General features: G+C 39.9%; 2 protein-coding genes across 23 annotated transcripts in view; both read right to left on the bottom strand.

The window, feature by feature from the left end:
* The window catches only part of flncb (filamin C, gamma b (actin binding protein 280)), a 65,699-nt gene extending 57,993 nt beyond the window's left edge, over positions 1-7,706 (bottom strand). For 15 of the 17 annotated variants that reach the window (XM_077234709.1, XM_077234708.1, XM_077234707.1 and 12 more), the window contains exon 1: positions 6,891-7,403. In XM_077234709.1, the coding sequence (XP_077090824.1) occupies positions 6,891-7,269 (379 nt within the window). In that variant the 5' untranslated portion in view covers positions 7,270-7,403. Of the gene's footprint in view, positions 1-6,890 lie in introns of all 17 variants that reach the window. The other 2 variants (XM_077234705.1, XM_077234715.1) reach the window with 2 other exon arrangements.
* Positions 7,707-9,718: 2,012 nt separating this feature from the next.
* ccdc136b (coiled-coil domain containing 136b) overlaps positions 9,719-22,538 on the bottom strand; it is a 35,461-nt gene continuing 22,641 nt past the window's right edge. For 3 of the 6 annotated variants that reach the window (XM_077234719.1, XM_077234718.1, XM_077234722.1), the window contains 5 exons: positions 22,109-22,226; positions 20,979-21,240; positions 17,094-17,228; positions 14,724-14,838; positions 9,719-13,091 (listed from right to left, as the gene is read on the bottom strand). In XM_077234719.1, coding sequence (XP_077090834.1) covers positions 14,734-14,838; positions 17,094-17,228; positions 20,979-21,240; positions 22,109-22,226 — 620 coding nt within the window. In that variant the 3' untranslated portion in view covers positions 9,719-13,091; positions 14,724-14,733. Of the gene's footprint in view, positions 13,092-14,332; positions 14,839-17,093; positions 17,229-20,978; positions 21,241-22,108; positions 22,227-22,538 lie in introns of those variants that run through there. The other 3 variants (XR_013205346.1, XM_077234721.1, XM_077234720.1) reach the window with 3 other exon arrangements.

Here is a 22,538-nt window from a genome sequence, read left to right on the forward strand (position 1 = left end):
TTCTGCAAAAGGATTCCAGACCAAGTAGTGAGTGCATAACTGAACATAATTATTTGAACGTTGACTGTTTTTGTATTAAAAACACTTATTTTATTGGTCGGATGAAATATGCTAATTTTTTGAGATAGGAATTTTGGGTTTTCATGAGCTGTATGCCAAAATCATCAGTATTAAAACAATAAAAGACCTGAAATATTTCAGTTGGTGTGCAATGAATCTAAAATATATGAAAGTTTAATTTTTATCATTACATTATGGAAAATAATTAACTTTATCACAATATGCTAATTTTTTGAGAAGGACCTGTATAAATTGGGCTTTACTGTTACTATAAGTCAGCATGAAACGGAAGTTGCGACAGTCTTTTCTTCTGAGTTATACGGCTTCTAAAACATGAAAAAACGTACGCCGAAAAACACGTCATTAGAGAAGAGATGTCTCTGCAAGTGGGAGAGAAGGTTATTTTGATTAAAGATTATGAGGGCATCTGTAATAATAATGTATAATAATGAATAGAACGGATAAATCATTTATAATAAATACTGAATTATTCCATAAACAAAAACCTGAATTGTCAATTTTGCTATCATGATGACTTTAAACTGTTAGTTCCAGGGAAATATAATGTTATTAGTCATTTGTACATTTATAAACCTCTCTTTAAGTGCTGTTCAATCTGCAGGGTTTAGTCAGTCTATTTCTGTGTGCGGGATGGAGGACATGAGGGAGGCGAAGACATGTGGACGATGAGGGATTTTCTTGTCCGAGCCAATCTGGCAACCCGGGGTCAGGCAGCTGATGACATCATCACACTGCTGACAGCCTTCTGCGCCTGACACTGCTGACACCAAACACCCCAGAATGCACTAGGGCTGTCTGATTCCCAGCCTTACAGAGAACACAATACAGAAGAACTGCTTTATGCCGGCCAATAATACGCTGGCTTTACACCGGACTGTAAAAAAGACATATTTCAAAGGGCACAGGAGTTATAGCTGTTGTTAAACACCTGTTAAATTCTGACATGGCTGTTAACGGCAAACCAGTCATGATCTTGACCCCTGACCCTACAGTTAACCTCGACAGCCGTACGGTTACCGTACAAATAGAGTGACAGAGATGTGTATCTCTAAAGACAGATGCACATCTTTGTCGCTCCTGTATATTGTTTCCATGGATTGTATCCTTAATTTGGTAATTACTAGGTCGAATATATCACACAATCGATTTTCTATCTGTATTACAAATAATGAGCATATTTACACTGTCATTCAAAGGTTCTGGGTTGGTGAGATTCTTTTAATGTTTTTGCAGGTCTCTGAAGCTCACCAAAGCTGCATTTATTTAATCAAAAAATACAGTAAAAACAGTTGTGAAATATTATTACAATTTTAAATAACTTTTTCAATATATTGTAAAATATAATTCATTCTAGTGATGTAAAAGCTGAATTTTCAGCATCATTACTCCAGTCTTCAGAGTCACACAATCCTTCAGATACACTGATGATGCTCAAGAAACATTTCTTATTATTATCAATGTTGAATACATCTGTCCAGCTAAATATTTTTGTGGAAACCATGATACTTTTTTTCAGGTTTCTTTGTTGAATAGAGAGTTAAGTAAGAACAGCATTTATTAAAAATAGACTTTTTTATATAACAATTTAAAATATAAAAGTATACAAAGTCTAACTCCAAATTTTAGAATAGTAGTGTAAATAACATGTTAGAGGGATAGTTCACCTAAAAATGTATGTGGAATACACTAAAGAAGGCTTTTTTTATGTTTATGAGCTTGTTTTGCCCATACAAAGAAAGTCACTGAGGTCTTGTTTTGTTATCAAAAGAAATAGCTGACGTATCTGTCCACATATGTGTTTGGTGAATGAGTCATACAGGTTTAGAACAACAAGAGGGAGGTTAAATGATGACAGACTTTTCATTTTTTAGTGAAATCTTTTTTAAGCAAAGCAACCGGTCAATTCTGGATTGCAGACGTGCACTAAAACAAATGAGCATGTTCTACAATGTGTAACTCTATCTAAACACCACTGTGAGCAGCTGAAAACATTAGAGAGGCTCAGATATCACTTACAGCAGAGATGAAGTACCAGTTAGCCTTCCAGCACCACATTCATAATCAAAAGCGAATCGCCCTTTTTTCCCTCGTCTGTTTTCCATCATTCTCTGATCTCCCACATGATCCTGGAGTTTGAAGATGTTGGATTTATACAGTAACAGAAGAATCCACAGTGAGTGTCGAGCGATATCCCGAATAAGCCCTTGCAGATACCGTGAGGCCTTTTGCTGTCATGAACCAAATTCAATCACTGCAGCATCAGAATCCAATGGTTTCAAAATACAGCACAGCACAGCACTATAAACTCTTATAAGAAAATTCAATAATAAACTGTTTAACCTCAAAATGCCTTTGCAATTAAGAGTGATTAATAATCCAAATACAACCAATAAGAAATAAATACTGGCCTGTTGTACTTGTTTAACACTGTATGTTGAGTTTCCCACACACGAACAAAGGAGTTATAAGCTGTTGCACAACCGTTTCACACACGCACACCTGATATCCGCCTACCCAGGATGCACCTGTATGTAACGGTAGAAACAGTTCATTTTAGGCTTTCTTCACCAGAGATATTAATAAACCGAGTGGGACACATTGGAGAAAGCACCACAGCAGCCCATGTCAAATCTCTAGAGGGAGTGTGTGTGTGTGTAGGGGTGTTCACTGGCCCTGCTTGAACATTCCAGTGGACTGACTAGCCTTTGACACATGGTAACAATTAAAGACGCTGTTATACGCAGAAAGCAGAAGGACACAAGAAGGGGGTCAGAAAGACTGCTTGTTGTTGTTCATAAAAAGAAAGCCATAGTCATTTCTATCGTGCCTGACTCTCATATATTTTGGATGGAAATCCTTCTTTTTTTGGCCAAAGATTACACGGAGCTGAAGCTGGAGATAAGCCTAGCAAAAGTTATAACACACAACATTGACCAGAAACAATGTCAGAAGGTGAACAAGAGGGGTGAATCGATAAAACCAACTGCTACTTCTCAGGAAAGATCTGCTTAATGAGCCAGGGAAGTGTTACATGCAGAGAAACAGAGCATGACTTTGGCAAAAATATCTCACTGTGCTGATAAAGACACTATAGCACTTCAGGGAAACATGCTACGACAACTTAACTTTAAATCAAATGAAATGTACCCTCTGGGATACAGCATATGTCATTAGGGACTCCCTTTCAGCACACTTACCGCAGAGAGAGAGGGAGGGGAGGGGGAGGGGGAGAGGGAGAGAGAGAGAGAGAGAGAGAGAGAGAGAGCGAGAGAGAGAGAGAGAGAGAGAGAGGGAGGGAGAGAGAGAGAGAGAGAGAGAGAGAGAGGGAGGGGAGGGGGAGGGGGAGAGAGAGAGAGAGAGAGAGAGAGAGAGGGAGGGAGAGAGAGAGAGAGGGAGGGAGAGAGAGAGAGAGAGAGAGAGAGAGAGAGAGGGAGGGGAGGGGGAGGGGGAGAGAGAGAGAGAGAGAGAGAGAGAGAGAGAGAGAGAGAGAGAGAGAGAGAGAGGAAATTAACAAAAGTTAAAAAATTAACAAACAAAATAAATATTTATTTTTTATTTAAGTTAAAAATAAAATAATAATAATTAATTAATTAAAATGTTAATGTAACAATAATAATAATACTACTGGTAATAATAATAATAAAACTAGTAATAAATAAATAAAACAAATCCAATAAATCAATACTATTTTTTAAGTTTAAAAAAATAAATAATTAATTAATAATTAATATAAATATACATTGTCAGCCTCTCATTTATGTGTTAAATTAAAAAAACTTGCAAGTCATCTTAAAATAGAGAACATAAAACTAGATTCTAGCGACAGACTATTATTTAATCATATGGAAAAAAACAATTAAATTGGAGTGCCTAAGATTTACAACAACAAGGTAATATCTAATAAATTAAGTTATCTTTATTTAGGGGCTTTAAAAGCGAATATTATGCAGAAAAAATAAGGTTTAACTGCCCAAAAAACATTGCTAAAAATAACTATTAATCATATTTTTGGCAGAGCCTGTTAAAATCTGACAGCTGAAGTTAAGCAAGAAAGGGAGAGAAAAGGGGGACACTCATTCCAATAAGTTTTGTCAAACATGTGCTCATCAACTATCCCAAGACTACACTTTCTTTTAATTACTATCCAAATAACCTCCAGCAAGCCCCTCTGCCCCGGCTTTAGGACTATTTAAAGCACCTGTTACTGATGGACCCCAGAGCGCAGCTGTCTATCTATCAATCACTCACTCAGAGGCTAAACGCTGAAGATCCCTGTCCCAGAGCCATCAGCACTTACACTCAAAACTCAAGGGTCCTTTTCTCCTATATCAGCATTATTTTATGTTCCAATAATATCATATTTTGTATTTTTCATATGGAAATATCACTGATCCTGGTACAGCTGTATTTTACGGAGCTGCTATGGGATATGATTGGAAAAAATACGAGGAGAGAGGAAAAATTATATTTCAATGATTTTGCGTTTACTCACAAAACTTCTGCTTTCTGTCACAAAAGGTATTGTGTTCCTCCCAAGAAACTTTGTGTTCTCTTCCACAACCTTTGCATTATCTTGCAAAACTATTGCATTCCCCTAAACCGTAAAAGCATTGAAATGTTTGTTTTTTCTCCCATCTCACTTTTTTTCCATAACAATGTCCCATTAGGGACATAGGCTAACATTTGCATATATGTATGTAAATATGTTAGTGCTGTCAAATCAAATAATCGGGAAAAGTTGCATCTAAAATAACAGTTTGTAAATATATAATATATACGTACGTGTATATAGATTTGACAGCACTAAAATCTATATATTCTCACACATCTGCATGAGTGAATGAGTGCATACCGATAAATTAAATGAGGTGAGTGGTATTTCCTGTAGAGGCAGCAGGCCAACCCCATGTGACACAGTTCACACACACACACACACATACATACACACACACACACACACACACACACTTTCTTGGACGAGAGTGCAAGAGTTTTTCCTGCACCTCTTTCACCCTATACTCTTGCGTAAGGAGGGTTCTGAGGGGCAGGTGCCATTCTGGAAAGTTCTATCTCATTGCCAATGACAGACGGGCTGAAAGCACTCTGTTATGTGCCAGCGTGTGAGACTGTTGACTCCTAACAAGACCTAACAAGATGGCCACATCTGCAGTCAAGTCCTTTCAAATAAAAGCCACTACTATTCAGTCTCTGTCATTGGTGAAATCAAGTCTTTATTATAAACATAGCAGCTCCACAATACTAATAGGAATGAACATTGCCCTTTTTCTGTTGTACAGTATGCTCAGTTGTTTTGAAAGAATGCAATGCTGCCAAGCCCCGACACCCACCACTTAGACACCAGAACAATCTAGATCTTTTCCCATTGCAAAAACACCAACACTGAGCCAGGAACAGATCCCAGGGTCATTTCTATAAGAGAAGCCAAGATGATCTAGAAACAGCTTTTTATCAATATGTATGATATTTGGTTCATTATGATAAAACATTAGGAATTCTAGTGTGGGTATTGTCATATGAGAGTTCTCCCAAATCAGCCACATTTACAGAAGTGATGTTGAGGTCCTAGTTTCGTATCTGACTGTCAGTCTACCACTAAAATGACTGGAATATCTCTAAATACAGAGACACTTATTTCACACATCAAGGAAACATTCTAATCAAGGATCATTTTTTGTCTGCAGGTCTTTTCCAAATGAGGCAGATCCACAAATCCATACTAATATTGCTCCTAATCTGGGTTTGGGACTGTGCTCCAAAGGGGTCTAAAATTAGGACCAAATATCTCAAAGTAAAGTGCTGTTCAAAGATCTGTTTTTGCCTCATATTGAATAAGATGAGCAATAGATGTTGGATCACAGAAATCATCAAAGAATCAAATTGACAATTGTATCTATAAATTAAACAATATATCAGCCAGGTCATCAGACAATTTGAGATTATCCGTATCATCAGCCTTAACAATGGTTAATGCACATTCTGTTTGAAACATTATTGTTGTTACTCTGATGTATAACATCAACATAGTGTAACATAATTGAATTGCATTATTCTAATCATATTGAATGTACATTCAAAGAAATATCATAATAGGCATAAATTATTCATATTTTCTATTTGAATGTACAAGTACTATACTAATCTGTTAAACTTTAGCCCTAATATTTATTAATGAAATGTATTAGCTATAAAGTGTCTTCAATGTGCAAATGCTATTACACAAAGGCAAAAAATCATTGACATTTTTTCAAGGATATCTGTTTGATCTATTGTTTAGAAAAAATACAAGTGTGGACAGTCTAATAATACTTCAGGGCTTCCAAAATGATAATAAATGGAATCTCAACAAATGAGAATCAATGTTTACAGTTAAAATGGAAACAAGACCCCATATGACCAGGTTAATTATGGGTAGTTTGTGTGGTCTGACAACTCTAATTAAGGCTTGAGTCAAAACAAGCGATTGAGGAGGCTTTCGTTATACATATACGTAAGTATTCATTTCAAGATTTTGATACATCGTTTTACAAGCGAAAAAAGTTAGATTACAAGTTAGTCATAGCAAGCACTTCAACTGATGAGGTAACCATAGCAACAGTTCGCAGCTCGAGCGGGTCCCGTTATGATAACATTACCACAGCACAAATAGTCATCGCTGTTCACTTAATTAAAGATTTACACAACAGCAGCAAATCTTTTTTTTTTTTTTTATTTTGTTTTAAACAACTTTTAGGCGGCATAAAATCTCACCGTGTCGAGTGCAAATGTATACGCAACGAAACAGCACTTACCTATAGAAACTAGTCTGATGTGTTCCCTTTCTAGAAACTCCAGCGCGACCGACACATTCTCCAGCTTCATCTGCCTGAAATTGGGTCTGGCGTGGTACTTTCTGTACATTTTCTTCTGGCTGAGAACTTCCAGGAGCCCGATAAGCTTGAGTCCGTCGCTCAGGTCCTTCTGCAGGTCGTTGATCTTTTTGTTGACGCATTTCAGGTGTTCGTTGCACCACCTGGTGAAGGTGTTCTGCTGGATCTTCTTCCAGGGCGCATCCTCCGCCAGGTCCTTCTCCGTGGCCGGCATCTCCTCGTCTCCGTCCTCGCCGTTGTCGGTGCCCTGGTAATACTGCGGCGGCAGCTGCTGGTCGTAGTATGTATTATTGCTCATCATGTTTTTTCCCCCGATGTTCTCGTGCCCCCCTCTTAAAGTTATACGAAAATCTGTTAGACTATACAGCGCGAGGGGGAGTGGGAAAGGGAAAAAAGAAAAGAAAAGAAAACGGAAGAAAGTTGGACGCGCTTGCGAAAAAAAGGCAGAGATAGGACTATTTGTCGGACAGGAACCAGCTTTCGAACCACTTTTTAAGGACGAACGAGTGAAGAGCGAATTGATTTCAGCTATTTCCGTTCGATTTTAAATTCTTCCAGCCGCCACTTTTTTAGACCGCCGTTAAAGAAAGTTCGTTCCTGCCTGATTTACATGAACCTTTTCTGCAATAAAAGGAAAGACTGGAAAAGAGACGCGGCTTCGTATACTTGAATGGTTAAATGAAGCATGAGGAGCTTTAAAAATCTGAGACCCCTCCGGCAGGGCTCACACGTCAGTCTGCAGGATCTCCTGGTATGCTGCTGTCATCATGACCATATACTACAGCGCGATGGGTGATTCTCTAATCTGACCGAGATAGTGAGACCGGCGCCCGATTGGGCGAAGCGCGCGGCGGGGAAGGGGATTGGACAGACCCCGAGCGCCGCGACAGTTGTGACTGGCATTTTTATTTTTAGGAACCCCAAATTGGGCACTGGGGGGCTGGAGTTGCGCTTGTTGTAAAACTTTGGCTCTCTTTTAACAATTGGGACTGGAAAAAGCAACTGACAGCATAATTATGTCTGTGAGATATTTTAACAGTGTGCTAAATATGAAAGGAGGCTACTGATGAAAAGGCATGACAGACTATTTATTAATAAAAAGTAAATAGTAGCCAACGAAAGTAGCCTATATTAATAAACAATATTATTGCCCCCAACTGACAAAACTCTATTCCAGTTAATGAAGTCATACACTGTTTTGTTAAATGTAGCTGTATTGGAGATATTTTTAACCGTTCATCATGTTCCATACAGTTCCTTACTGTATAGGCGGCCTAGTCATTAAACTGATAGTTGGCATAGGCACTAACAAAGGTGGTAAAAAAAAGGTCAACATAATGACTTGTAAAAAAAGCATACAAATGTGAATGTTAAAAATGTTATTGGCCAATAACAGATACTAAACACAGTGTTCCCCACACTTTTTAAATTCAAATAAGTAGGCTAACTTACATAATATACCTTGTTAAATAAAAATTAAGGTAACTCATAAGTTTAACTATTGGCTATATATATATATATATATATATATATTTTTTTTTTTTTTACAGTTATGTAAAATGCTATACAGTGTGTGTGTGTGTGTGTGTGTGTGTGTGTGTGTGTGTGTGTGTGTGTGTGTGTGTGTGTGTGTGTGTGTGTGTGTGTGTGTGTGTGTGTGTGTGTGTGTGTTCTAGGTATTCCCTACATTCTTATCATTACATATTCCCATAAGGATAGTAAAACCTGAAACTTTTGACATCGTGGGGACAAGTTGACAGTTGATAGATTATATATTCTGAGGAAAACAGATGATAGATCATATATATTCTGATAATATATTCTAGAGGCTATGGATTGTGAGATTATAATCTCACAATCCAAAGCTTCTAGAATTTATATTATCAGTATATATGATTTATAATAGGGTAGACTGGGGCTAGTTTACTGTTTGTGCCATTTAAACCTTGTTGTTACAGAGATGTGGCCATATCATGTAACCGTCATGTAAACAATGATGATTCAGACCCAAAAAAAACTGCTTACAAACCATTTCATGACCTCGGGTCCCAGTGCTGTCAAATGTCACAACCTGGAAACTTGTATCATTTGACATGTTACTCACAAACTCTCTCTCTCTGTGTGTGTGTGTGTGTGTGTGTGTGTGTGTGTGTGTGTGTGTGTGTGTGTGTGTGTGTGTGTGTGTGTGTGTGTGTGTGTGTGTGGTTTAAACATTTTATGAAAATTTTATAAACATTTAATAAAAAGTTATGCTATAGAGTAGTCGCAGGACTGAATTCATTACAATAACAAACTGCAAGATCCTATGGGTCTGGACTGAAATGTATACAGTGAGTGTGTAACAGTAATACAGAATGAGTTATTGTAATTCAGAGTGTTTGCTCCTGTGGCGAACGGTGACCAAACCATATACAGGCATATGGTTCACTATTACTGGAAAAGAAGGACCCCCGTGGACATGTGTCATAAGACATAAATTCAGAATTGTCCAAAAGAAAAGCAACCTTTTCCACAGACTTGACACAAAACCCAGGAATAGAAGATGTTCATATACTCACAATGAAGTCACAGCCATGACTCAGAACCTCAGCACGCTTCGAAGTGGACTGACAAATAATACAAATGTGAAGGTCAGAGGAACATCTGTTTATCATTTGCTGAAAGCTATGGATGTCAGCTCACCTTATGATTCAACAACAGGCTGAAAGAAAAACAAGCTCTGATCTGACAAGAATAAACGAGCACATATATTAAATCAGGATGCTCTGGACAAACTACTTTATTTGTTCCTGTTCATTTACAAAATATACATGGTTACCAAAATACTTCAAATATCATTATTATTATTAATGTTTAAATAAATGCCTGTTAAGGCAGGACAACATGTAAACATATCAAAGACACTGTACAGAACAGTTACAATTACACAACCATATACAGACAAGCAGCAGCATCGCCACATACTGGCATTTCCATACATTTACCACCCATCAGCATCCATTAAAGCGCATTTACAAACAATTTTGTTGGTCTGTACAACTTGCAATTCTCTCAACAACTAAAAGACTTTAAATAGAAGATAAATGGAGGAGAAGAGAGAACTGGAATGGAAATGTACAGTATGGACTTAAAATAGAGATAAAATGACATTCAAGATTCATTGATAAAGTGAATCGCTTCATATAATATTTCGTAATAAAGTCCATTTAGAGAAAAACTAGATAGCACTTTATTTTACAGTCCATGTACATACGATGTGCTTATTGTAGTAATGACACTAACTGGGTAATAACTAGGTACTAACCCTGAACACATCCCTAAACCTGACCTTAACCCATGAGGTTACCTTACACTACTCGGTACTTTCTGGGCAAGTACACATTAAGTACATTGAAAGTGCATGTACTGTAAAATAAATTATAACTAAAAACTGGGCTTTCCAAAAGTTATTTGCTACAATTTCAAATCATAAGTAACAGGTAAAGTAATATTTTAGAAGAGAACATAAATGACATCGGTCTTCATAATCAACACACACACACACACACACAAAAAAATTCAGTTAGTTGCAGATTTGGACAATGCATGCGATGTCTACTGGTACAAAATTGTGACAGCAGCGAAAACCTACAACTGGTTTCTATCACACAACATGCAGAATCTACTGGCACAGAAATGCACAATTTGTACATATTACATCATTTACAAGTGCTGAGTGGAAGTGTGTGAATTTTGTTCTGACTCATAATTGACTCGTTTTGATGTAAAATAATGAAAAATTCATACTCCATTTCATCAAAGTAACAAACTATCCAATGCAGGGCAGGACAAATAGCAAGTTTATTTCAAAGACAAGTCACTGTGTAGCATGCGCTCTTATAGAAAGTCAGCTGACCATTGATACATTGAACATTCAGTTGTGCTACCACTGAGTTCTGAGTCTATCAACGGGGTAGCAGAAAACGGCACTGGAATGACCTTGGGATACAGTAAATATTCCCAAACACTGAGACTCGGCAACAGCTAATGCCAAGTCTTAAACCACACTACGAAGATCACTGCCACAACGCTAGTCAACCGTCTATATCTACTATTGTTTAGTCACTTTGATACTTTGTGCTGTTAAAAAATTAGACAAAAAGACAACCGGTGTGTATACCAGAAACGATTATAGTAATAGATACAGTAAGTTTAAAGTAAAAGATTCTGTTCATAACAATAGTACCTCAAGGCTCTTACACAGAATCTTTCACAATGGATATGAGTTTAGTGGCAGTAATATTAATCTTCCTACAGGAGGGTGCTTTTATAATAGTCCGTGTCCACACAAAGACCTCAAAATTGTGACTTCTGATGTAAAAAGCTACATTTAAGTACGTATTTGTCTCTTTCAAACTTCTTTAGTTGAACATACATTATTTAAGACAAGTTTCTTATCATCATCATTTTTTTGGGTGAAAGGCAGTATGGAAGTTTCCGCTTCTAGCATTTTTATTAGCTAGATGAATTCATTCATGCTATGGATTTATGCTACAGATTGAATTGCATTGTAAGAAACGTCTATGTCATGGTTTTCTATAAGAGATTATGACAGTAGTTCTCAACTGGTTTTCACATTACACATTAAGTGGCCATCAAACATGCTATTAAAATAACTTTTTTGTACTTCAAAATATGTCAAACGTTAAAATGTGTTAATATTATCATGAACTGCATAGGCCCAACAATATGCAAAATGATTAGCATGATTGGGGTAGATTTACAGACTACAACAAACCTTTTTAAAGGTCTTAATTTGCTTTTTTTATATTTTGCTACATTATTTTAACTGAAAATATACCCTTGACTTATTTTTGGGTCCTGACAGGCCAATTGAGAACCACTTGTTCATGACATTTTGTACTTTCTGTAATAACCTTACAACTCTGTACTTTGCCTCAGTTTCTTTGGAGAGAATATATGACAGCTGTGTTTTGCATTGCTAACATGCAAAAATAAAAGAGAGAGCAAAGAACCTCAGATGAAATCATCAATGCGACATTAGTGGAATTACAGTAGATATGTGCTTGTTAATTACACACATTTCAGAGTTATTTTAGTGTCATTTTAGTGATTAGTCAACCCTTGTATAAAAATATCTATCACTCTTTAGCATCATTTATCAATCTAAACTCACAAAATCAATCTATACATTTCATGTGTTGGAATAAACAATTCAGATACAAAAATATCTGTGGAAAGTTTAAAATAAGCGTGTTTACCTGTTGGAATAACCTTAACTCACCTGGAATCTTCTTTTTTTCCCACCAAAATTAATATAAAATGAGCATATAGATAAGTACTGTACAGTTACCTACAGAGTTTTTGAGTTATAAACATGCCATGGATGAAAGTGAAAGAAGTTTGAATCTAAACACAAACCATTCTGAAAGTACTGAGACTTCAGTAGTACGTAATTATTACAAATGGGAAGATCCAGGAAGATTAAATAAATACTGCATGCTTCTACCTAATCAAAAAGTAATGAAGCACAAAGCAATATGCTGCATCCAAAGCGTCGTTGATGAAGGACGGCATCCTCTTCAGTCCCCAAGAGATCTGTTTGTTTTTGATAGCCAAAAAAGAGGTAAATTGTGCAAATGTTCTATCTAAAAGTGATAAGGCAAATTGTTTCAAGAGGACCTCTGCAATTGTCCAGTAAGGAAAGAAAACAACTCATGAAATGGAAAGTGGGGAGCTAGACCAATCAGAAGCTCCTCCATTCTGATGTTTTAAATACCCACGGCATGGCATCAGTGTCTGTAGCACTACTGCTCGAAACGGATATGACTGTCTACAAAAGCAGAGCAAAGCAGTTGAGGCGGCAAACAACCAGCATCACAATGCACATCAAAAAGCATCAAGTTGTGTTCCCGTGTGACCCAGGTGAGTAATGGTTTTCAGGTCAGATTGGTGGTTAAATGTGGTCGGGGTGATAGAGTTGTGTACCATGGGCAGAGTGAGATGATGAGGTCACTTCCTGTCCAGCCATCAGGCCAGAGCTCTGGTGAAACTGGGAATGAGCAGAACTGCTGCTGCTGCCACGGCAACAAGCATCACCAGGTTCCAGTCTCCCTCATTATCCTGAGGTCAATGAGAAGAAAATAATGACATCAGAGGGTAAAGGTCAAGAGAGGTCATATTTAAATAGTTGATATTTTTGTCCTACTATTCTTCAATACTCTTAATTATTCTTCTTTAATATTATTATTTTATATTTTTTTATATACACATTATATAAAATTAGAAAACATATACAATTATATAATATATAAAATTATATCATAATTTTTATATAAAAAATTATATATTTTGTCTAAGTAACAAATAATATTGGCTATCAATAAACGATATGGTATCAATATCGGTATTGTGCATCTCTAATTTTGTAAAAGTTAACTTTTATATACACATTTAAAATTAAAACACAATTTCTTTAACTTTAAAATCCGTGTACTTTTTCTAACAAACAGGCTTTGCTGTTGTAGAAATGTTTCATCTAAGCGTTCACCAAAAGCAAAACACTCACCAATGTCGATGAAACAGCACAAACCAGAGCCGGAACACAATTATTCTCTGGCTAGAATTCAGAACTGATCTGGTTTTAATGAACCTTCTGAGGACTTGTTGTTTATTCCTAGTCATCTTCTGTTATAGTGCTGAATATGAGAGCTAAATATACCCATCCAGAAATGTGGAGAGATACAAAGCCAAGAGCAATGACCCAGTAAATACTCCAATCACTGTCACACACGTTCTCTTTTACATACTCTATTACTCTCTCTCCATCTGGCGTTGTGAAATTGGCAGTGGAAACCACAAGGCTGTCTAGCGGAATCAAGGAACTGTGTAAGTGTGTGCGTGTGGCTTCGGTCGGTCCTGCTGGGCAGCAGAACTGTTGAAATCAGAGGTGTGTCATGCGTTTGGCTGGGATAATAACGCTCGGAAATCTCAGAGGATGCCTGAATATGACTTCATGCAATCTGATTTTTGAATGTGCCAAAAAATAGAAATGCAGTGTGTCTATGATGCAAAAAAATTGTCTATACTACAAAAGCACACTAATTTGGCAATGTTTTAAGAATCATGTCAATTTCCTTTGGGTGCAGGATGTTTTTTATGCATTTTCTTATATACAGGATTAATTTTGCTCAAAGAACTGATCCATTTTTAACGTACTCCATCCTAAAGAGAGTTTTAAATGTGTTTAGGGAAGTGTTTAGGAAACCTGTTTTCAGTAAAGAATCGGGATAATATAATTTTCTGTCCAGTAAAGATGTTTGGGAAAAAAAATCCTGTTGACAGAATTGCTCTATCTTTGCTCTATAAGTCTAAGACTAATACATACTAATGAAAAAGTGTTTAACTAACATTAGCCTTCCTCAATCCTCATACCTCTGGAAACGTTGCTCAGAAATAAGTTTTGTCCTGCAAAGTTTAAATTTACATGTCCATTTAAACGCAAGTTGACCTTTCAGTCTAGTTAAGTGGAAAGCTACGGTTGTGAAACAATGTGCACATCCATAAAAGGCCCTCGTAAAAAATCAGGCACTGTGTCCAATGGGCAAACAGGCTTGTTTAGCATGACAGTTATGACCATTCATTAGGGCTTATAAAAAGTGATATTTTGACCATTATAAAGATGAGTTTCACAGTACAGGAGGGACAAAAAGGCTTGTCTCTGGACTCTTAGAGAAAGAAAAGGCAAAGCCATACCTTTCCCCCTTTAGGACAAGAGCTCCTTCCAGCAGCACCATATCAGGCCCATTATTACAACCATTCCTATGAAGGGTATGGAGAGAATAGGGCACTCAGACGAAGGAGTGGAGCTCTGAGGAAAAACACAGGGGGTGCAGGGATGGAGAGGAGAAGAGGAGGAAGAGGTGGTGAGAGAAACAAAAGAAAAAAAATGACACACTCAAAATAAAGAAAATGATCACACATGGGAGGGTTTGTGCACATGTGAAATTACAGGTAAATAAAACATGGAAAACAATCAAATCAAATAAAAGTAATATAGAGAGAAAGAATGACGAGTGTGAGGATGAAAGGGAGAAAACAACCAGATAGATAGATAGATAGATAGATAGATAGATAGATAGATAGATAGATAGATAGATAGATAGATAGATAGATAGATAGATAGATAGATAGATAGATAGATAGATAGATAGATAGATAGATAGATAGATAGATTGATAGATTGATAGATAGATTGATAGATAGATGCCAGCAGTTTATCAGGAATCATCAAATTTGTTTGGAATTTGATATGGTGCAGTGTGTGTTTTGAGTATATGAGTGTTTATGGTATGTTTATGTAGGCGTTCAGTGGTCAGAAAGCAACAGAACGAAGCAATGAAGGACCACGGGGGAGCAGGGAGACAGGAAAATACACCGAGATTAGATACACAGCAAAGATGGTTAAACACGAAATGGGAACCTTGTGCTCGTTTTGACCCTCCAGCTGATGAACACAGAGCCAAGGTTGCCATCTTGGCATTTAAAGATCCTTGCTCACACTGCACAGCCAGCCCACTCTATTAAACCAAAGTACCGGGATAAATCTGTCAACAGCATCTGAGATATGTTGTTGAACACAATGGGAAAAAAAATTTGGATTCACCCTTCAGCTTGTAAAGACAATTTGGGAGAAAGTGTTTTACTTTTCCACCCATATTCTTACATTGTAAGTGTTTTTGCAAAGGGAAGGAAAGTTCATAAAAGAGAACAACAAATACAAAACAATACAAAAAAAGAGAAAGGTGTAGGACTGTTTACACTCTTTTAGAGCGAATGAACCACTCATACCATAAAGCATCAAATCATTATAATGTAAAGCACAGAAATAATTTTTTTTACCAGAACCAAGTGTAAAGTTTTCATAGCCAAAAACTAAACCAAAAACATTTTTGGTAATTAAATTAGGTCAATTGGGTAACTAGACTCGGTATGCTGTTTAGGGTGTGATAAATCAGCCACAAGATGCTTCTCATTTGTTCAGCTGAACAAATTTTACATTATCATAGAAGCGTTTACTGTTCCAGGGGTATTTTTGCTGTTTCAGACTAATATTATTTTCAGCTTCTGGAATTTCAGTGCATCACATAAAACTATTGACTTTTAGTCATTGAGGATATAAAAACAAATATTGAAGTAGTTTGAGAGTGAAGGAAGACTGACTCAATTGCGTCATACAAAATGCTTTATGGGTAGTGGGTATGGTTGCTAATTTGCATGATTTCTGTTTCAGATCCCAAATCCCAACTAAATGGGATTTTTTTCTTCTGAAACCTGTGATTTTCTGTGATATTCGCTAACATATGACAGAATCTGTTGACAGAGCTCCATTTGAAGGTGGCAAAACAGTGTGAGTGAGGGGTTTATTAGGGGTTTACACCATTAAAGTACAACTATGGAGGACGGATGATTGACATGGGACACGGTACTCAGACTGGACAGACTCTTTGATAGGAAAAACCCTTAATTAATTAGGATTTCTGTGGCTTGGATTCTAAGACCTTGTTGTTAGACAGTACAGGGGTTAGATAGACCTCTATGTCAGTGCACATTGTACACACACAAAAGCTTGATTTGCTACAGTGGATCAACAAAACTAGCAAAACACATTAGCTGCTAGAGGTTTGACAAACACAAGATGTGAAAACACACGCAGCCCAGAATCAATGTGTGTGACAGGGCAAAAAGCAACCCAAAGTGAAACATACACACTCGACCGAAAATGGCAGAGTGGTTTAGTTAGACAGGATGCGCTTTGAAAGACAGGTGCTGCTGTTGGACAGATGGTCACTTCAGGGGTGGTTGACCCCACATGCAAAACGTTAGTTATGTACAAGGCATTTTCAAATGCTGACAAACATGTAGATCGATGGAGATATGGTGTCTTTCTGTTGACAATATCTCGCCCTACTTGCTGTGTGAGTAATGTCTGTTTGTTTTCAGCATGTGTACAGTACAGTGATTTTTTTTTCAGGTCACATTTTTCCCCCAAGATAGTCCACACATTGCAAAACCTTTAGGAAGAAAGTAGTGTGTTTTGACTGATGCCCCATTATGACCCCTCACCTGAGCCTTCCTCCCAGCCAGCCGATCAAGCTCCGCCCTACAGCGCTGTAGCTCCGCCTCTAGCTCCGCCCTCTCCCTCTGGCTGCCCTCGTACAACCCCTGCAGTTCCACAAGCTCTCCTTTTATTCCCTCACACTGAAAGATGAAAGGGAGAGATATAGAGAAATAATACATAATACAGGATAAGTGAATAGATTCAGTGACAGGGGAGAGTTTTAGCTTGTGTGGCAAAAAGAAGTCAATTAAAAACCTTTGTTTAATCAATTCATTATGCAATAGTGGACAGACGAATCACATTTTTGTTGTCACACTGTCAGGATATATTTGGCAATATTTCCTGCAAGGTCATGCTGTTGAACCACTGAAGGCAAAATAACAAATTAATACCATGACAGATGGGTTTATTTACCCATTATTTACTAAATTTACCCCATACTGAGAGTGGAAAATATTTTTTTATAGTATTTTTTGTCATAAATTAATTTAAAATTTGTTTTTTTTTAAATATTAGATAGTATCATCACAAATTATATATGTGTATGTGTGTGTGTGTGTGTGTGTGCGTGTGTGTGTGATATATTTTATATATATATATATATATAGCCCGAAGGAGTGACGTGGGACCGCCTTCCCGTGGGCTCACCACCTGCAGGAAGAGACGTAAGGGGCCGGTGCAGAGAGGATTGGGTGGCAGTCGAAGGCGGGGACCTCGATGACCCGATCCCTGGACACGGAAACTAGCCTTAGGGACGTGGAACATCACCTCGCTGGCGGGGAAGGAGCCTGAGATGGTGCGTGAGGTTGAGAGGTTCCGACTAGAGATAGTCGGGATCACCTCTATGCATGGCTTGGGCTCTGGAACCACACTCCTTGAGAGAGGATGGACTCTTCACCACTCTGGAGTTGCCCATGGTGAGAGGCGGCGGGCTGGTGTGGGTTTGCTTATAGCCCCCCAGCTCAGCCACCATGTGTTGGAGTTTACCCCGGTGAACGAGAGGGTCGTTTCCCTGCGCCTACGGGTCGGGGATAGGTCTCTCACTGTCGTTTGTGCCTACGGGCCAAAAGGCAGTGCAGAGTACCCGGCCTTCTTGGGGTCTCTGGGAGGAGTGCTGGAAAGTGCCCCGACTGGGGACTCCGTCGTTCTACTGGGGGACTTCAACGCTCACGTGGGCAGCGACAGTGGTACCTGGAGGGGCGTGATTGGGAGGAACGGCCCCCCCGACCTGAACCCGAGCGGTGTTCAGTTATTGGACTTCTGTGCTAGTTACAGTTTGTCCATAACGAACACCATGTTCAAGCATAAGGGTGTCCACCAGTGCATGTGGCACCAGGACACCCTAGGTCGCAGGTCGATGATCGACTTTGTGGTCATTTCATCTGACCTGCGGCCGTATGTCTTGGACACTCGGGTGAAGAGAGGAGCGGAGCTGTCAACTGATCACCACCTGGTGGTGAGTTGGACACGATGGCGGGGGAGGAGGCTGGACAGACTCGGCAGACCCAAGCGTACTGTAAGGGTTTCCTGGGAACGTTTGACCGAGTCTCCTGTCAGAGAGATCTTCAACTCCCACCTCCGGCAGAGCCACGACCGGATCCCGAGGGAGGCTGGAGATATTGAGTCTGAGTGGACCATGTTCTCCACCTCCATTGTCGAAGCGGCTGCTCGGAGCTGTGGCCGTAAGGTCTCCGGTGCCTGTCGAGGCGGCAATCCCCGAACCCGGTGGTGGACACCGGAAGTAAAGCATGCCGTCAAGCTGAAGAAGGAGTCCTATCGGGCCTAGTTGGCTTGTGGGACTCCTGAGGCAGCTGACAGGTACCGGCAGGCCAAGCGGACTGCAACCCGGGTGGTTGTGGAGGCAAAAACTCGGGCCTGGGAGGAGTTCGGTGAGGCCATGGAGAAGGACTATCGGCTGGCCTCGAAGAGATTCTGGCAAACTGTCCGGCGCCTCAGGAGAGGGAAACAATGCCCTACCAACGCTGTTTACAGTGGAGGTGGGCAGCTGTTGACCTCAACTGGGGATGTCGTCGGACGGTGGAAGGAATACTTCGAGGATCTCCTCAATCCCGCCGTCACGTCTTCTATTGAGGAAGCAGAGGCTGAGGGCTCAGAGGTGGACTCGTCCATCACCCTAGCTGAGGTCACCGAGGTAGTCAAGAAACTCCTCGGTGGCAAGGCACCGGGGGTGGATGAGATCCGCCCTGAGTACCTCAAGTCTCTGGATGTTGTGGGGCTGTCTTGGCTGACACGCCTCTGCAGCATCGCGTGGCGGTCGGGGACAGTGCCTCTGGGATGGCAGACCGGGGTGGTGGTCCCTCTTTTTAAGAAGACCGGAGGGTGTGTTCCAACTACAGGGGGATCACACTTCTCAGCCTCCCTGGGAAAGTCTATGCCAGGGTACTGGAGAGGAGAATACGGCCGATAGTGGAACCTCGGATTCAGGAGGAACAGTGCGGTTTTCGTCCAGGCCGTGGAACACTGGACCAGCTCTATACTCTCTACAGGGTGCTGGAGGGTTCATGGGAGTTTGCCCAACCAGTCCACATGTGCTTTGTGGATTTGGAGAAGGCATTCGACTGTGTCCCTCGCGGCGGCCTGTGGAGGGTGCTCCGGGAGTATGGGGTCCGGGGTCCTTTGCTAAGGGCTGTCCGGTCCCTGTATGACCGAAGCAGGAGCTTGGTTCGCATTGCCGGTAGTAAGTCAGACTTCTTCCCGGTGCATGTTGGACTCCGGCAGGGCTGCCCTTTGTCGCCGGTTCTGTTCATAGTTTTTATGGACAGAATTTCTAGGCGCAGCCAGGGGCCGGAGGGTGTCAGGTTTGGGGACCACACGATTTTGTCTCTGCTTTTTGCGGATGATGTTGTCGTGTTGGCCCCTTCACACCAGGACCTTCAGCATGCACTGGGACGGTTTGCAGCCGAGTGTGAAGCGGCTGGGATGAAAATCAGCACCTCCAAATCCGAGGCCATGGTCCTCAGTCAGAAAAGGGTGGCTTGCTCACTTCAGGTTGGTGGAGAGATCCTTCCTCAAGTGGAGGAGTTTAAGTATCTTGGGGTTTTGTTCACGAGTGAGGGAAGGATGGAACGGGAGATTGACAGACGGATCGGTGCAGCTTCTGCAGTAATGCAGTCGATGTACCGGTCTGTTGTGGTGAAGAAGGAGCTGAGCCGTAAGGCAAAGCTCTCGATTTACCGGTCAATCTACGTTCCTACTCTCACCTATGGTCATGAGCTTTGGGTCATGACCGAAAGGACAAGATCCCGGATACAGGCGGCCGAAATGAGCTTTCTCCGCAGGGTGGCTGGCCGATCCCTTAGAGATAGGGTGAGAAGCTCGGTCACCCGGGAGGAGCTCAGAGTAGAGCCGCTGCTCCTCCACATCGAGAGGGGTCAGCTGAGGTGGCTCGGGCATCTGTTCCGGATGCCTCCTGGACGCCTTCGCGGGGAGGTGTTCCGGGCACGTCCCACTGGGAGGAGACCCCGGGGAAGACCTAGGACACGTTGGAGAGACTATGTCTCCCGGTTGGCCTGGGAACGCCTCGGTGTCCCCCCGGAAGAGCTGGAGGAAGTGTCCAGGGAGAGGGAAGTCTGGGCTTCTCTGCTCAGACTGCTGCCCCCGCGACCCGGCCCCGGATAAGCGGAGGAAGATGGATGGATGGATGTCTCTTTTTGGACCAGACTCTTATGTAATACAGATCAATAAGAAAGTAAAGTTAACATGAAAACTGTTCCCAAAGCACAATTCTTGATTTTATCCATCAGCAATGTGGAAACTGACAGGTGTTTATTTTGTACAACATTAACTAAAAATGATACAATAAGGTTAAAAATAGAAAATGCACACTCTAAAATTCAAGCTTCTGTTATTTTTCCAAGTGGGCATGGTACCTCTCTCTGGACCTGTGATGCTCTCTCCTCGGCCTGTTTCAGCTGGTCTCGGAGGGAAAAAACCTCTGAGAAGCCTCCACTCTTGCCTGTCGGGGTGATGGGCTTCCCCTCAAACGAGATGTTCTTCTGGGTATAAGCATCCACCCAGTTTCCACCTTCTACCTCCAATGTGCTGACAAATCCCTCAGCCTTCACGTCCTTCACTGTGTCATTTTCTCCATCGTTCTGCTCTGCTTTCAGGGCCAGGCATGAATCAGCTGAGCTGTCAGGATAGAAATACGACAAGGAAACATTCAGGACATTTATTATAGATAGATGTATAAGCAGTGGTGCATTTTTTTTCATTACTTATTAATAATGTATTTGAATCTTGTGAGCTCCTGCTGCACTTTTTCAGTTTAGCTTTATATTGTGACTGAGTGTGAATGTGTGTGTGTGTACTCATACTCATTATCCAATCATCTTCCTAATTATTTATTCAAAATCAAAATACATAAAACAAATCCCATTAATTAGAAAATAATAAATATTGTGATGCTGAAATGTGTGTGTTTGGCCAGAACTCAAATCAGACAACTTATGATATTTTAATTTTTCAAAACTTTAAAATGTTTATACATTTTGTTTATACATAAAACAAATCCCATTAATTAGAAAATTAGAAAACTTGTGATGCTGAAATGTGTGTGTTTGGCCAGAACTCAAATCAGACAACTTATGATATTTTAATTTTTAAAAACTTTAAAATGTTTATAATCAGCTGTTCTCACATCGGAGAGAACTTATTCTTTTGAGCTGAAACATCTAGCACTAGTTTGAAAGACATGATGGTATATTTACAGAAGCATTAGTTTCATAAATTCAGATAATATCTTGATGTCTTAAAATAGCTGTGGCTCGTCTAACAGCCAGTATGTTTGGATTAGATGAAATACACAGTCATTAATGCTTCATGTTGCTGTGAAACACTTTCATAGCTGCTAAATAGTTTTAGTGAGAGTGTCCATTGAGACAGATTATGGTTGAATGCTTCATCGGTCACACCAGCCTTATTAACAGAGACTGTTCGCAATGCTCACTGGCTGATTTATCTTGTTTGTGTGTGACTGACAGGCCCTGGGGCCAATCACCTGGCTCGCTGCTGCTCCAGCATCTCCAGTTTCTCAGAAAGCTGCTTGTTGCCATTCTTCAGAGTCTGACACTCGTCCTTCAAGGAGCAACACTCCTCAATCAGTTGGTCCATGTCACCTGTCCCATTACAACACGAGAGCAGATGTCAAAGCAGAATGGGGTGAAACACTGAATTCAGAATGTTAGCATACTACTCTTATTATTTCTGCAATTATAAATGTATGTTCAAAATGAAATACTACAATACTACTTATACCATGTATTGTACAGTGCAGTATGTTTTCTATTTTAATATATTATAAATGTTGTTTCTTTCTGTGATGGCAAAGCTGAATTTTTAGCAGTCATTATTCCAGTCTTCAGTGTCAAATGATCCTTCAGAATTGATTGGTGTACAAGTAGTTTTTTTTATTATCATTATCATCAATG

The sequence above is a fragment of the Siphateles boraxobius genome, unplaced genomic scaffold (assembly GCF_051911475.1).
Source record: "Siphateles boraxobius isolate OS27281-9 unplaced genomic scaffold, OSU_SipBor_1 19, whole genome shotgun sequence".
Classification (NCBI taxonomy): Eukaryota; Metazoa; Chordata; class Actinopteri; order Cypriniformes; family Leuciscidae; genus Siphateles; species Siphateles boraxobius.